Source organism: Montipora capricornis, chromosome 6 (assembly GCF_036669925.1).
Source record: "Montipora capricornis isolate CH-2021 chromosome 6, ASM3666992v2, whole genome shotgun sequence".
Classification (NCBI taxonomy): Eukaryota; Metazoa; Cnidaria; class Anthozoa; order Scleractinia; family Acroporidae; genus Montipora; species Montipora capricornis.
This window is the reverse complement of record NC_090888.1, coordinates 18,386,379-18,403,878: the sequence shown is the minus strand read 5'-3', so window position 1 is coordinate 18,403,878 and position 17,500 is coordinate 18,386,379. Positions and strand designations below refer to the sequence as shown.

Here is a 17,500-nt window from a genome sequence, read left to right as displayed (position 1 = left end):
TTCATCGAACTGTCATTAGCGTTAATCATGATACCAAGTGCAGGTTTTTTCGTTTTGTTGTCTAGTTTCGCCGTTCAGAGAAAGGAATAATTTTATACTGTTAAGTTAAAAACACAAAATTGTATTGTATTTACAGATGTTTCAACACACAAAATTATATCTATCCTTTTCAAAATCTCAGCCTCGGCTTTATTCTTAAAATATTCTTAAAATTTCGCAAATTTCAGCCTTGATATTCTCATAAAATATATTCTTATTAAAAAAAAAGAGTGTATATCCTCGGCCTTAGCCGAGTGAAAAAGAAACCAGAAGAATGAAAAAATAAGGGACTGCAATTTTTACTGAATTATTTTATAATCATGAAAAAGTAAAAAAGAAAAAAAGAATCACCCACAGCACGAAGTTTTTATTTGGTCTCCAATCTGAGCACAAATCCTGCCCGACAGGGCTTAACCTCAGCTATGGGACGGGAGCCAGTGCTTTCTTTTGTGGTATCCTTCCCAGACGTTACAAGTAAAAAGTTTTGAAACTTGAGAAATGAGATTCCTGGTTTAAGTCCATCTCTTGAACAATTCGACACTTTTTTGCGAAAACTTTTTGTATGTGGCGCCTGTTGTTGTTGCTCGAAATCCAACTCGAAAATCCACCTCGAAATTCAATTTAAAAATTCAACTCGAAAATGCAACTCGAAAATCCAACTCGAGATCCAACTCAAAATCCTAACTCAGTAAAATAGGCAAAAGTATTGTTTCATAAAGATGATAGGCGAAAGTGATTATAGCGATATGAATTCAAAAACGATGGTGGGAGAAAAATATTCAGGTTATAAAAAATTACCTGAGTTTTTGCTGGACCATGCTAACATGAAGAAAGTCGCTATCAAAATTTCTTTATACGCCATTGCCGGTGACTAAAGTTTGGCCCACATGATTAATACTGACCTCCTCTCAGTAAAAGACTTCTGTGATTATGACTGGCCAATATGAACTGCTTCGAAACAAATCAACACAAGAAATAAAAGTTGGTTGGAAAGCGAAACGTGATTCTGTTTGCCTTATTAAGTATAGGAGGTTTTCACGTGACGTCATTGTCTCCATGTTGGTGGACGAAAATTACAAAAGATCTCTCATTAGCTTCTTTTTTTCGTCCACTAGAAGACGTACATTTCTCTATTGTTATTGGTGTCTCTAGAGGTTGGTTGAAAACCTCCTATTATCATAATGATTATTATTACAACATCCGTATTCCAGTTTAAATGCGGAGAATTTCCCCCCGCACTTTTTTCTTTCTTTGTAAACTTTGCAGAGGGTTTGATAAGTGGTGTTTTACCTCTTTAGTAATCATAAAAGTGACATTTAGAAGTCAACAATTCCTTTTGATTTTTATTTCCTAGCAGTCTCTCACTTAGTCTACCAAGCTAGTTATAATCACTCCTGACAAAGTCTTGACTGGCAGGTTTTCGCCACAGCTTTTGCAGCAGTTTCTCGGCATTTTGTGTCAGACACATGAATTTTTAGATTACAAAAAAAATATTTAATTCTCAACCTCGGTTAATGCATTTCTCGTGCTCTGATTGGTTTACTCAATCTCGGTTATCAATCAGCTCATAGTTTGACCTTATATGGCAAGCCTTGCTAAGCTAAAATTATTTTCGCCGGAAACCGAAATTTCTCTCTGAATAAAGCAAAAAAAAAAAACGTTTTTGTGGAAAGTTTGGATCAATTCCGACGTTTAGAAGTACGCGAAAAGGTAAGAAATGTGTTTGTGATGAGCCTGCTTTTGTCTTACCACCAAGGTATTACACAACATCTTTTTCGATCTCACACGGATTTTCTCGCTTTTTTCGCTCGTAATCGTACTTCCAAACATTTTGGGTTTAAGGAATTTAATAAAACAAGTATTCCACTCGCACTTGATGGATATGACACTGGTTAAAGCCAACTCGGCGCTACGCGCCTCGTTGGCTATTTACCATTTCATACCTAACGCGTGCTCGTGGAATAATTAACAATTATTCCATGAGGGCGCGTTGGATATGAGTTGGCTATAACGAGTCTCATATCCAACAAGCCACATTAAGAAGTGAAGTTCGGACTCGAAATTTCATTTCCTACTGGGACCCTTAGACCGGCAAGGAATGCGAAACTATTTTAAATATGGTTTAACTCGAGTCATCGTTGCGTATTCATTACCAAGCGGCCATCGAACGATTTGGAATAACACAGTGATTTATTATTTCAGTTTTGACCCCGTGTACAGTTTTCCATTACCCCCGACTCAATCGAACTCAATCGAACCCAATCCGTCGATTGAGTTCGATTGAGTTCGGCAATCGAACGAAATCAAACACCAAAATCTGTGTGAGTTTGATTTCCGAACCAATCGAACTCAATCGAACAAATCAAACCTTATCGTACTCAATCCATTAAATTGTGTTCGATTGAGTTCGGCAACCGAACACAGTCGAACTCAATCAATTGGCGTATAAGCCGCCCTCGCAGATAAGCCGTACCCCGAGTTATGCAACTTAAATTTTATTATTATTGAATATTTCGGTAAGAAAACTAGACTGTCCACGGCAGTGAAAATATCAGATAAGAACAAAGCAATCATTATCCCCGCGTGCTATTACTGTTTTCATTGTAATTTAACTTGCAATTGAAAGATGACAACTTGAAGTATTACTTTCACGAAAAAGTACAAATTAAAGAAAATTTCTAACCGCGACACAGGCAACGACATACAACAGCTGTATTATTACGAAAAATATCTGACTGATAATGTGCAGGATTTTTTTCAAATTCTTCAAACGCAATTAACAGTGACTTGGAGAGCAAAAGCTGTACAAGCCTCAGTGTATTGGACATCTGGGAATATCTCACTGTCACGATTGAAAGGATAAATGCAACAGTAAAACTATCTTTTTCTTCAGGTCAAAATCAAGGTAAACAAGCTGATCCTGCAGATTAATTTCCTGTGTGTCGATGATTATCTTTTCCCTTTCACTTAAAAGTTAACTGCTTGAGGATGATGAGGCCCCGGGGAAGGGAAGGGGGGCGGGGGGGGGGGGGGGGGTGGAGGAAGCAGCCAGGGTATGTTTTTCGGGATTTTTGTCTTGAACAGGGTATCGAATTTATCATTTTTTGTCTTAATCAGGGTATCGATTAATCAATTTTTGTCTTAAACTGGGTTAAATGTCTTAAACAGGGTATCAAAAATCGGAATTCTGTCTTAAAATGGGTAGGGAAATCAACGATATTTGTCTTAAACAGGGTCAGGGTATGAGGGGCCGCGCCGCACCTCCCCAACCAGGGATACATCCCCCCCCCCCCCCCCCCATCCGGGATGAGGCATTGTTGTTGACAAAGATAGAGCTCGATAAAAGCACGGCCCTTCTCTACTATTTTCTTTGATACTTTAAATTCTTCTCCCTCCTTGACATCAAATCGGCATTCTTGATATCCTTTAACAACGCATTTAACGTTTACAACCCACATAGCATCTGAAGCCATTTCTTCGAAATGTTTGCGGTTACAAAACACACACGTTTATACTGAAGCAACTCAAGCCTTCAAAAACCTGTTATTGATTTCAGCAACTCGAACACCAGTTCTTTTTTTTAAATCAAGAGTTCGGAAATGGAACGTTCGATTGGGTTCGATTGCCCATATTTTTTTTTTTGTGTGAGTACGATTTGGTTCGATTGCCGAACTCAATCGAACTCAATCCACGGATTGGGTTCGATTGTGTTCGATTGAGTTCGATTGGGTTCGATTTGCTACACCGGGATCATGACCACGAAAACCCATATTCCGAGTTTGACTTCAAGCGCGCTGCAAAGAAACGGAAATTGAAAGACTACATATTTTCCCTAAACCAGTCACAAACAAGCAGAAAAGTCGTTTTATTTGATACTAACTTTGAAAAAGTCATTTCCAACGTTACGGAACGCGCAAGATGATAGCATGCAACACAACTTTCTCTACCACGAAAACTTCGATTTCTATATTCAGAGTTTGACTTCGAGCGTGCTGCAAAAGAGAAGGAAATTGAAAGACTACATGTTTCTCCTAAACCAGTCCCAAACAAGCATAAATTCAACTTCTCTTTGGGAAAAAGAACAAGCAACAATAAATGAAAAAATCGTTTTATTTGATACTAACTTTGAAAAAGTCATTTGCAACATTACGGAACGCGCAAGATGATAGCATGGAACACAACTTTTAATTAAAATGATTTCGGATTAATAACGATGCTATGGAAGACATTTTAAATTGTCCTCAATTTTAATTTTTTCAGAACGTTCTGGATACATTTAGCATCACTGAGAAATTGCTCGAGGAATCAAATAAGGAACTCGATCATTGAAGAATTATCATATCACGGGAACAAAAATAGAAACTTGACATCCGTCGTCAGTGGTAACTTACACTTTCCACAACTCGAATTAAGTAAACAGTTTTTTTCTTAATTTACAATGAGCTGATGCCGTCTATTTCGTTAAAATAATTATTGAGCTATATGCAATTCTCTCTCCTTTTCCATCGTCTCTTTGCCATCAACCCCCGTGCTTCGCTCTTCGTTATCAAGTGTGATAAAGCATTTAATAGTTCTGAGACAGGCAGTAATGTGGGGTTTTGTTCAGCTTCTGCCGTGGCTTTTTCTTTTTCTTTTTTTTTTTTTTCAATGATGTGGAAGTTATCGCGAAAAGTGTACTCGATCCCCTATTTTTTTTTGAAAAAAAAAAAAAATTCTAGAGCAGGGAGGTTCTTCGACGTAATTAACAAACAGGCCCGGGTTGCTCGAGGCATGGTTAGCGCTAACCAGCGTTAAATGCCATGGAAACCTTTAGGTTTTGATACCTCTTAACCAATGGTTAGCGCTAACCGGTCCCAGAACGGAAAGGGCGTCTTCCGTTTATTTGACCAGAACCACAAAGGGAACGAAAGCAAACAGCCTTAGTTAATCAATGTTTCCAAACAGCTTAGTACCATTAAGTCTCCACATCAAGCAGTAATTTCATCCGATTGGCAGTGGTGTGCATCCCAATAAATCAAATACCAAGGTTTCAAAACGAAACTAGAATCACTTCGGCGTTGAACCCAAAAGCTAAAAGAAATTGTGTTGAGGTGGAAAAATTATAGACCCCTTTCGTAAATGGTGACCACCTTTATACATTCTTTTGTATTTATGTTAATTAGACCTACTGCCCTCATTTTGAAACAAATATTCTTATGCAGAGAGAGAGAGGGATGGGAGTTTCGAAGGGCGATATATTCAATCCAAATTTTCCCCCGCGTTACTAACTTGTCCATATATCTTTACGAATTCTGCAGAGACAATTTTCAGGCAATTGAAAACTCTTGTCACTAAAGCTGCAGTTCCTGTGACTTGACTTCCATTTTATACAGACTGATACAAACATTCCCATTTCTCTTGACTTCTTGGTTGAAAGATTTATTGAAATTCATCAACGACAGTTTTTATCTTTTTGCATCCGTCACGTTACTACATTAAATTGCCTATTTATATGTGAACACTTGGCTGCGATGATCATTTAAGCTACTTTTAATTATCAAATGTATAGTGAGCTAGAAAAGGATATTCCTCGATCTCTGAAGACATTTATTCATATGCTCTTTGCTCCAAACCACCTTGGTGCCTAGTTGTTGACGGCGTGGGATACACAACCTTGAAGTAGTCGTTGGAACACGTGATTTCAATAAATTGGCAAACATTAACCATATGTTTAAGGAGGGTTTTCATTAGTACAAGGCCATCTACGTCAAGGAACTTGTCTCCTAGGACCTTGCTGACGATGACACTTCCTTCAGTCAAACGAAATAAACTTTCCGCCATGCTATGTTGCAACAACCTTGGGATCATAGACCTTAGAACGTGACCAGCAAAGAAGAACCACTCAAAAACAAATTCCTTTGTTTAGTTATAAATTAAAACCAAAAAAAACCCGGGGAACTCTGTAAGGTCATTCCGAGAAGTTGTAATGTTCATCCTTTCTGCGCATAATTTTATGTGTGATTAGAGAGTGCAAAACAGTGGTCTTTCCCCTGCGGTTGGAGCTGGTCAGAGGGGTAAATCGTCATGTTTTCGCTTGGTTTGAGTACGGTCACCAATAATCTTTTTCGTGTTTAATTGAGCAACAGCTTTCTTCGTGTAAAACTTAAAGAGAGCACTTACCTGTGTAGATTAATAAAGAATGGTCGAAAACGTAAATTAAGGGATTGCTTGTGGACGTGATTACAAAGATTTTAATAAGCAATAGAGTAGGATTTCCATCGGTTTACCAACCAAATAACCCACGCGGAATGTTGAGAGAAATATTAAAGGTGTTTGGTATATCAAGGGCCAAAGGAAATTCATCAACAAGCTTTTCGAGTACACTCCAACATGTGAATTAGGTTATTACGCTGGTAAACGGATATGAAGCGCAATTTGTTTTTTGACTAATTGGAACGAAAGTGCTAACCCAGTAATTTTATAATCAGGAATTATTCATTATAGAGAACTGACGAGCTCCTTATCCGAAATGAGAACAGTAAAAACATAACCACGATAATTTTCTCAATTGTGATAAAATTTACATGAACTAGTCCCTGTTTTACAGAAAAATAGAGACACCTAAATGCAATAGAGTTGTCAGAAAAAATTGCGGTTAGAAAAACTAAACATAGGCACGCAATGCGTGCAAGAGTTATTTTTTTTTGGGGGGGGGGGGGGGTTGACGACAAAAGAAAGTTTAGGCTATTGGATATTGATTTTCAAGTAGTGGGAGAGAATGAGGGTGTTATCGAGAGTGTGAGATATTAATTTTGAAAATACTGCGAAACACTGTAACATGATACTTTTGGTTTTCTCCTTAATACGACCTGGCCCGGGTTGCTCGAAGCACGGTTAGCGCTGACCAGCATTAAATACCATGGTAACCTATAGGTTTTGATACCTCTTAACCAACGGATAGCGCTAACCAGGCTTCGAGCACCCGGCCCCTGGTTAATTGTTACAGTAAAATTCCTCTTCCTACACACATGAGGGGAATTATCCCTGCGACTACTTTCCTCGTGTAAACTCTTCAAGGGAACACTGTCGGTGAGGTAGCGACCTTCAGACTTTAAATCACGCCGCTTCCGGTCGCCTGAGTTTATGGTTTGCGCATGACTCATTTTAAACACGAAGCCAATCTCGTTCCCAGAGTCTTCGTTCCCCTTGACCAGCGGGTCGGGTTACGAGAGACTCTGGGATAATCCGTATTCTTGTCATGAACACCATTTCATGAACACCATTGCGCAGGCGTAGGCGTAGGCGTAGGCGTAACGCCAAAATGGCGGAGAGAGTGGAGGATTTGTTTCACGATGGCATGCAATTTTCTTTAGCAAAATTAGGATATCTCAACCTAGAACTGTAAAAGGAACAATGTGACGCGTTGGAGCGATATGCCTGGACAAAAATCTGTGCTGAATATGTTACCAACGGTCTGTGTTGTCAAGTGTTGCCTGGGATTTTCGATGAGAATGTGTGTAACGTGGAAATGTAAAGCAGATTGTGTCGCTGCTGAATGCACTGATCCGGGATTAGTTTCAAATGTTAAAAGACTGTCTTTGTTTTGTATCGTGGAAGATGAAAGAGAGCGAAGCACCAGACTCTAACACGAGATTCTTTCCAAAAGAATAAATCATTCTTTTCATCATAAAACTATGTCTTCGTTGAAGGATCTTTCACGTTAGATTCTTCGTCACCAAAGAAGGTTTAGGATTCTTTTCAAAAGATGAGTTCTTTGGGTAAGAGTTTCCTTGCTATTCTGAAGAAGTAGAGGTCTTGAGGGAAGTATCATTTTGTTGACTGTTCTCCACCAAATAATGAGAATTCTTGAATAGCGATGTATACCTCTAGTTGGATAAACAAGTTGATTTTTTGAAAATTATTCTTCCATGAACATATAATGTGCTTTCCAAATTTAGGAAATATATATACATTGTACATACATACACAAGGCACTACACACAAGCCATAATCACAAAAACAACTCTGTTAAATTTCACTAAGATAATTAATGTTGCAGAACAAATACAAATTTCTGAAACTTAAATGCCTAAAAACACGAATGATTTCGAAAAATCTATGCGGCATGAAAAAATCATCCAAACTATTTAGCGAATGAGATAAATCCCGAGAAATAAAAACAGCTTGTAAGTACAAACTAACATGCAAAAGAAATTCTCTTGATGGGATGGTGTAGATCTTAAAGTGAGTGAAATTAAATAAATGAAAAGTGTTACATAAAAAAAAAATTTCGTAATTAAAATATATCACTGTCCATTTTCCTTACATCACTTCTATCCCAAAAAAAAAAAATTAGGTAATCTGGAACTAATTCAAAGCACACACCCAAAAAACCAGCATTAAACAGGGCTGTCATTAAATTTTCACCTGCAATATATCAAAAAATGATTCTAGTTTTCATTTCCTTCACAATGTGAGGTCAGGGTTAACAGCTGGTACAGGTGAATGTCCTTCATGGCAGCCCTGTGAAAACTTTCCAGTGTGACAATTTAATTGACCACATTAGTAATAGTACAAATGACTACATAACATAACATGGTTTGACATGGTATGAGTTAATTGCCTAACCCTTGCCTGACATGGTCATGTTCTGTTCTATTTCTCACCTGTTGTGCGACAAATCAAGAAATGGACTCAGGTGTGTTTACGTGTCAGGGTTTCCATTAAGTTTTAAAGTAGAAGGGACCTTGTGACAGAGGGAGAGGGCACCCTATATATAGTCTGGCTTTTGATCTTGAGACCTCCTTTGAGCAATGGTGGGTACTGTACTCAGTGTAGATGGGTGCTAGTACCTAGGTCTCAGCTTCTAATAAAACCCCTGCATGTAGGTTAGTTCAAGCTCCTGTGGTGGTGCAACTGTTAAAACATGTAATAAGAGGCTGTTAACTTTAAGCTAAAAGAGTAGAGACACCTTTTTTATACAAGGCATTTTTTTTTGACGAATGCTAAATACATACTCTCAAGAAACTCAGTGCAGACATGTTGGCTTTCTTAGATACTCTAGGTTAAAGGGCCTGTGTCACTCTATTGCGCATGTGCGGCTGTTTGATTTTTGACCCGACGGTTCTTTTTTCAAAGCCAGTATCAATTACGGAAATCCTGTTTAATCGGCACAGTGAGACGTGCCAAAGTTGTAATAACATTTCTAAACTTCAGTTTGGTAATATACGAAGGACTTTGACGGCATATTGTGTTAGTTTTTGGGATCTGTGTAGATAAAATTCATGTCCACGAAAGCCGGATCAGGCGAAGGGGCTCAGGTCGAAAGGTTCTTACACCTCGTAGCCGCCTTGAATCCACATAAAGAAGAAGACAAGGAATAGGAGATGGGAGGAGGCACATCGAAAGCTTTATATAGCGAAAGATGTCCATGAAAGCTAGAAAAAAATAAAGTGTATGTGCGTCGATTCCACTGACACGGCCTTCGCACAACATCTTTTGTCCTTGGAGGTGAGACGAAGAATGGGGTTAGTATTTACACTGATTATTGGTTTCCCTTTAGCACTATGATTCTTTGTCGTCAGCTTCGTGTGCGTTTTATTTCGCTATTCGTGTTTTCTATCCGTCAGTTCAGTTGCCATATCATGGAATGATGGCTTTCAGTGTAGGGACGCACAATGAGCAATTGGCTTCAGCTTTGAAACGTGGCAGGAATTGTCTCGATTTAGCTGTGGAAGCCCACGGTAGATGATAATTTTTGTTTGGTAAAAACGAAGGGCTGAAAATTTTTTTTTGTTCTATTTTTTTTCTGATTAGAATAGGGTCAAGCATGATAGATCTGCTCAGTTTATTTCGCATCATTTGAAAGCCAATTTACCGGTACATTCATTTGCCATTCATTTAGCTACCTTTCTGCACAGAGTAACGTAACATTTTTGATCAAATATTTTGAAATACACTATGCAACTAATACTCTATCAAGCAATGGAATACACTATGCAAGACGTATCATGTTGATGATAAATTTTACAAATAATAATAATTAAATAATGATGATAATAATAATAATAATAATAATAATAATAATTATAATAATTATAATAATAATAATAAAAATAAACAGTAAGTTGTGTTCATTTATAGTCAAACAGAACCCACCTGGTAAAACTATTTGTGTTAGCACGGATCACTTTTGGCATACTGGTCCTTTGGAATGTGCAAACAGTATGTCTGTGATGTACACACGTCAATGAGAATTCCCTTCACGCAAGTTTTACACATAATTATCAACAATGATGAGCACAGCAGTATGATGATAGTTATTAATACTGTAAATGAAGAAATATGTTGTCATGAAGTATGGGAATATTCATTGTTGAAAACTTTAAAGGACTCTGCAGGTTGACACTAGTAGTTCAGTAACTCATGGGTTGTTGTTTAGTCAATGTTTGCAATTGGTACCAACTGGCAGAACTGTTTGGCTTACTAAAGGAATTTTGGCATAGAGGATTACTCAAATGAACAATCACAGACCCTGGGCAGTCAATCACTGTCCAGGCCTAGGTTCATCGGCTGAATGTAACAGTAGTGGAATATTGTAACTAGTGATTACTGTTGATAGCAATTATTAATAATTTTCCTGTCTTTTCATATTTACTGGCCCATAACCTTTTTTCTAGGGAACAGGTTTACAGAGCAAGGAAAAAGTTGACTACCCTTGATTGGAATTACTGGCATCATAATGGCTTTTCATTTTCCACCACTGAGGATCATGCTGACACCATCATTGCAAGAAAATACAACCACAGAACAAAATCTTGGGATGTGAGGATGTTAAAGGTGTCCAAAGATTGTGGATATATTTGGATGGTGGTGGAAAAAAATTTTAAACTTTGCATTGATGACGACGACTATTTAATCACTCGTGAAGTCTGTCTGGAACCTGACCATCCCAGAATCATTTCTCCAACAATTGTTGAAAGTGAACGTCTTCCAGCTCATGAGCTCCTGGCAAGATGCAGAAACAGATTTCCACAAATAAGCAGCTCATAGAGATTTAAATGCAAAACTTTCAGCTACTGTAAAACTAGGAAAAACATAAATGCCCTCACAATAACGTGTTGCAGTGATGAAATTACTAACAGTCAGGTGTCAATGGAATGGCTCAAGTCAAGCTAATAAGCCTTGCCTTTTTGCTTCAGTTTTGGTGGTAACTTGAAATAATAATTATATAAACTGTTTTTCTCTCCAAGTTTTGTGGAGTCATTGTGACATGTAGCACTTAAGCCAGAGTTGAAACCAGGACAAGATATACAGTGTATGACTTGACAGTTTTTAACCCAAGATAAGGGCTGACCATACATTACCCATTGTAGCTTCGAAATCGTTGTTGGAGTTTTGTCTCATGGTAATATATTGTATAACTTAAGAATTTTGTCTCCTGATGTGATTTCTTATTGTGTGGCTTTGTACGTGGCAATTTTATTGCATAGCTTTTGCAAACTGAAATAATTTAAACTACAGTGAAAAAAAAAAATGTAAATACAAAAAATGGAAATTCCAATTCAGTGCTGTGATATTGGGAAATTGACAGTTATTGTAAAAAGTGGTGTTGAGAGTGACATGTGAATACAGGTGACAGACAAGCAAAATCAAATTTTATTATTGTTCATATACATGTCTGCATCAAATTATTTGAAGATGTGAAAGCATTCATTATTATTCTAAGAAAATTTCCATTCTTGCAAAAGTTTCAGTCTAAACCAGAAGAAATCTAAATTGCCTTTAAAAATAATTTTTATCCTAAACCAAAGTTTCACAACAAGGCAACTAAAACAAGTCAGTTATTGGGGGTGATGGTATGCTGAAAATAATTATTAAAAGAGGGGATCCTGAGATTTCCTGATATTTTTATGTGGGAGTGGAGGTTCCCTTTACTGAAAAACCACACACTGTCAGCGGTTTTGTCTGCTATTACTTCCCAACATTTAGACAGTTCGGAAACCCATCTAAACACCTGTTGCTTAGAGGATAGTGTCTTCTAGTACAAAGTACATGCACACAGCAGAGGGAACAACTTTCCTCTTCCTTCTTCCAAGGGCAGTCACCTTGTGTATCTAGGATGTATAAATATTGTGTTCAAACAGAGTTTTCAAAAGTGCCTTGTTTTTGAAATACAGTTGCATCCCCACATCCTTTGTTTTTGATGTCCTGGCTCATACACCTGTAGTACGGCAGTTACCTTATTTGCCCAATTCAGGAACTGGCTTTTGGTCAATAGACCAGTTTCATAAATGGCGACCACCTCAACAGTTTTTTGTATTTTTAATATGTTAATTACACCAACTTCACTCATTTTAAATATTCTTTTGAAAGTTGCTTGTCATAGCAAGACTAGAAAGGCCTGTTAGCTAAAACAGAAGAACTTTTTATTTGGAAGGCATGAAATAGATCAATACAAATGTAGGTTGTCCACTTGACTATGGTACATCCGCAAGTCAGGTGCTAGCATCTTCATGGTCAGAGGCATTTTCATCTTGTTCCATAAGAAGGCAATCATCATAATCCATGCTTCCCACTCCCTTCTGTAGTGCCTTTATGGCCAGTTTCCATGCCATATTTATCAACTCCTAGGGAAAGAGACTATTTAGTAATGTGGTACATTGCAATTCCGTGAAAGAAGTCCTGCCCTCAAAAATTATTGATTTTATGATGTACATACATAGAAGAGAACTTCCCACAAAGACTTCCATAAATTTTTGACTAGTCACAACTGGCTAGGAACGTTTTTTTTTTTGGAGAAATCGTGAAACGTGATATGCTTATCAGCTGAACGGTGAAATCGACATTATACAGGTGATTTGGCAGAACAAGTTACTGCAAGTAAAGCAACCAAAATATATTTGAATGCATGGAGATTTTCTAATATGGCGTGTATTCATCACTGATTGTACATTCTGAATGTTTGATTTCTTCTGATTCTTTTCTTCCTCGCTCATCAAATGTTCTTGATTTCCCTGAGGCACATCAGCGACACCTGTTTTTTACTAGCACTTTCAAATTGAGAAAATCGCATCGGAGCTCGAGTACTACCGGTTAACAGGCCTTGATAAACAACTCAGCTTGTCTGTTCGGCCTGCCGGAAACCGCAATCGCTGTGAAAAAAGAGTGTTGAACATATATTATCGCCTACCTTGTTTCATGCGTGTTTTCGTCCCTGTTCCACATATGCAAGTCTCTGTGTAAGATAGATATTTTTCCTACAGTTTTCCATGGTCATCCCTGACGTTCAACTGCAGAACACTCGAGGCTATGTAGCATGACAAGTGAAGAATTCCATTGAGAAAAAGGCCTGGAAATTTCACAAATGGTTCACATTTTTGCCCGAAACAATTTCATCGAGTTTCCTTACGTTTTTCTCCTAAGGGGTCTGCGGAAACACTGCTTGTGCTTCGCCATTTTATTTCCACGATACATCGAACGATGAATATCTCATCTCGCGCGCGTCGTGTGAAGATTTCTATTGGTTGAAAATTGTGTGGTTGTCAATCAAGCTCACACATGCGCTTTATCGTGACACAGGCCCTTTAACCATGTAATGTACCCCAGATAGAGCAGAAAGACTCTGTTTGTATGAACTTACTTCCAGAAGAACCTCATTGTCAACAATAATGAAAAGCTGTTGTTCATAATCGTTGGTCTCTGGGCACAGCATATGAACATCCCCACTTAAAACTGTTTAAGACGAGATTTTTTTGAACATCGAGCAATAAAGCGCGCCAGCGGCCAAAAATCCCATAAGAGCTTGCGCGCATCTTACTTTCAGATCAGGACTTGTACCGTCGGCCATATTGTGTCGCCGTGGAAGAGCACATAGAAGTTGTGCTGAGTGCAAGCGATTAGCCAACCATTTTACACAGGTATTTTATTCAGTCACTTCGGAAAGATCTGTAAAGCTTTTAAAAACGTTTTGAAGCGGTGAATTTATCGTATTTAGTTTAACCTTCCTGCAAGGTTATAAACCTGTACGCAAATTGTTCGAAAACTAGATGTCTGCCGTAAGATTTCGAGTTCTCCGACTCTGCTAAGAGATCCAGTCTAGAATTAGTGTGTCAAGACTTGCTTTTGGACTATCTTGAGATTGTAAACCTAGGATGAATTCTTATTATACTTCTATTAAAATAGTGTGAACAGTTCTTTTGTCATTGCCTTGTCTGTGACATGTGATCTGATATTCGAGTTAGAGGTAGTCAAGTTGATGTGGAAGCAGCTTCTGTTACTTGCGTTACGGTTCAGTGAGGTTTCCTACAGATCGTTTTCGGACTGCTGTTGTCGTTACAGCTCGGTGTACTCTATCGCTAGACCTTGCAAAAGGTAATGTTGTCCTTTTTTTTTTTTTGAAAGGTATTGAGTATTCGTGGATAGGTTCCTTTAGAGTTGATTTTCAGCTTATCTCCCGCACACTTCTTCCGTAAAAAGGTTCGTGAGACCCCCAGTGTTTAAGTGTTTCCTTTTCAGTTCCCCCTTTAAAATTACACATTAAGATTGTGTTCAGCTTAGCTTCAATTGTCAACTTTCAATTTCGATTGTTGAGTTGAATTTATCATAAAATTTGCCACAAATGTTTCATTTTCCAATTCACTAGAGTTAAGTGTAGCTTATGTCAAAGTTAAAAAAAAAGTTATTGAAGGTTTGATCTTTGTGAAGAATTGAAAAAAAAAGAAAAAGAAAGAAACTAGTCCCAGCTGAGCCTCAGAGATTGTAAACAATGTCTTCATGAATACTTACTTGTAGTATATGTAAAAAACCTACAAGGAAGGAAGAATCTCGTCCCATAAATGATGTTAAAGGAAAAATGTCAAGCCTGTAGGAATACCACTATCCACCTCAGATGTTCAGCATCCAAATGTACAACTCCGCTGTACAAGCTAAAACATTTAAGGTCACTACCAAAGTCCACTTATGTCCAGGTTTGACCCTAATTAGATGCACACCCAATTTTGACATCCAACCAAAGTCAGTAGATGATTTGTTCCCTGAAACTAAGAAAACTTTTTTGGCCCTCATAAGCAGTTTAAGGTGCTGTGGTGCATGTTATGTAAGGCTGCACAGCCTGTCACCCAGTGTAAACAAAAGTGTTCCACAGCCCCTGTCTGCAAACAATTCTATTCAAAATCAAGTTGGTTGTGCCCCAGTGTCATATGAACTGACGTCAAAGCGAACTCAGCGGAGGATTTGAAACAAACTTTAAAACTGTGCAAGGCAAAAAGTGGCTGAACTTAAAACAGAAGTTGAAAACATGGGTGCCTCAAATGAACAGATCTGCCAGGAAATTCTTGAAGGCCAATTTGATGGGGTAAACTTTCCTTCTTTTAACTCACATGGTAAAATTCTACCATACATATTCTACCTTACTAGTTGGTTTTTGAGTTTATTTGGATTGATAATGAAAAGATGAACACAATTCAAGGATCTTCCAAGCCCGCGAAACTGAAAACATGGCATACTGTCATGCTTGTATAACAGGGTAAAAGTTACTACTGGTAACCCTACAAAATACAGTGAAGACCCACACAAATGAACCTAGAATTTTCGAGGTCAGGCTGAGCAGGTTCTAATATTTTAGGCTATTTTTTCATAATTCAGGCTGATTACATGTAGTTTCTTAATAGGTTCTTATTTCTCAGAGGAACAACAATAAATTTCTATATTTTATTCATAAGATATGTAGACAGTATTGCACTGTAGCTTTATGGAAAACATATTTCTAGAGAAAATCCAATAAAATGCCAATCAAAGAAAACATATACACAATAGACCTAATCGGCTAACTCAATGTTGTACCCAATTCAAATCTCCTGAGATTAAGATTCTTTGAGTATTGTATTTGCATTATGTACCATTCATATTTAAATGATATGGAAATAACTGAAACAAAACGTTTTATTCCCAAAGGGTTTGAATTGGGTACAACATTGAGTTAGCCGATTAGGTCTATAACAGGAGTTTTCTCGAGGGTGATTTTTTTGTAAAAGTACCTCTTTTTCTTTGCCAGGCTCAGCAGGTTCTTGTATTTTTGGGTATTTTTAAAATGCCAAATTTCAGCCTGTACTAGGTTCTTATATGTGAGTTTGTACTTGTATGCATTATTCCCTAAAATAGAAAAATAATCCAGGCTATAAAGAGTACTCTTTTTGCGTTCTAATAATCAGATCAGAGTCAGTAATTATTACTGACTAATTCAATGTCAGGACATTTTTCCTTTACCTTTGATAATAAAAAAATAAGATCACAATATTTTTCACCTCTATCAGTACTTTGCACGAATACTGGCTTTAGCAATGTTTTGGAAACATGATTGTAAACATGCGGACCTCACTCTCCAGGAGGTGTTTCTTACTAGAAGTAAAAAGTAAAAGGAGCAAGCCATTGTCTTCACTTCTTTCAAATTCCATTCAGGAAAAAGTGAATGCAAATGCTAACATCATGGAGGGCTTAGCTCTCAGCTACTCCAGAGAGAGGCCTGGAAGTCCCAAATGGGTTGAACTGTTGAGCTGTGTGGCACAGCAATACACAAATAAGGAAATTAAGCAAATGTTCAGGTTTACTAACAGTCGAGGAGAAGAAGTATCATGCACAGACTACGAATTAACAAAAGCTAGACTTTATAGTAAGATGTATGGTCCAGGAGCAGCACTTCCGAAAATAAGACGCCAATATGGTCATAAACTTCCACCAGAAACCATTGCTTTTGTAATAGAATTTATCCATCATCTAGACAGTGAAGAGTATTCATCTTATAAAAGTGGCCCCTGTGATGGAAAACAAAAATCATGGATGAGTGAATTATTAGGAGGAGGAAATCAACCTGTTTTGTGGTTCAATTAAGCAAAATAAGTCTGCCTTTTATGACAGATATACATTGTAAACAGGAATGTGAACAACTGGAGATTAGACCTATAAGCTTTAGTACAATTTTTAAGGGTTTGTCTGCAGGAAATTTCAAAATAATGGCAGAGAAGGCAGGACTCTAATATTTGCACAAAACTTGGCGCGGAGTATTTCATCCTGGTAGATAAGCTGCTAACTCGTTTAGGTGAAATGCTGAGGAGCCAACGTAAACCAGACATAACTCCAGGATTAATGAGCAAAGCAAAGACGTCAACAAATAATATATGACTGTTTCCGGTACAAGAAAATTCAGAACGAACATATTTTTGCTACAGTGGTACATCTTCCAACACCATCTAACAGGACATTTCCACAGCTTTGCTCTTTCCACACGCCAGCAGTCTAACTTAATTTTTTTGGCATCACCTTCACCTTTTTGAGCAATAAAAATTCTTGGAAATGATGTGAACTTTCCAAAAATAATGTGCAAGGCAAAGAATGTTGTTGTCCAAATATGAAAAGTACAACCTTCAGGCTAAAGAACCCTCGCACGTGCAGGAAGCTCGAACGCAAGTGGTTTCGAATGTCAATT

At 37.7% G+C, this 17,500-nt stretch overlaps 1 protein-coding gene and 3 long non-coding RNA genes across 4 annotated transcripts in view; 1 reads left to right on the top strand and 3 right to left on the bottom strand.

The window, feature by feature from the left end:
* The window catches only part of LOC138051690 (uncharacterized), a 10,885-nt gene extending 9,929 nt beyond the window's left edge, over positions 1–956 (bottom strand). The window contains exon 1 of the mRNA XM_068897950.1: positions 838–956. Within this exon, the coding sequence (XP_068754051.1) occupies positions 838–901 (64 nt within the window). The 5' untranslated portion in view covers positions 902–956. The remainder of the gene's footprint in view (positions 1–837) is intronic.
* Positions 957–7,300: 6,344 nt separating this feature from the next.
* On the top strand, positions 7,301–11,449 carry LOC138051696 (uncharacterized). The gene is made up of 2 exons (XR_011132879.1): positions 7,301–9,545; positions 10,698–11,449. It is a non-coding gene; the product is annotated as an uncharacterized lncRNA (long non-coding RNA).
* Positions 11,450–12,326: 877 nt separating this feature from the next.
* On the bottom strand, positions 12,327–13,754 carry LOC138051695 (uncharacterized). The gene is made up of 2 exons (XR_011132878.1): positions 13,211–13,754; positions 12,327–12,647 (listed from the first exon to the last, which is right to left on the bottom strand). It is a non-coding gene; the product is annotated as an uncharacterized lncRNA (long non-coding RNA).
* Positions 13,755–15,077: 1,323 nt separating this feature from the next.
* Positions 15,078–17,500, bottom strand: part of LOC138050314 (uncharacterized) — a 3,836-nt gene continuing 1,413 nt past the window's right edge. The window contains exon 3 of the long non-coding RNA XR_011132576.1: positions 15,078–16,829. This is a non-coding gene — a long non-coding RNA (uncharacterized lncRNA). The remainder of the gene's footprint in view (positions 16,830–17,500) is intronic.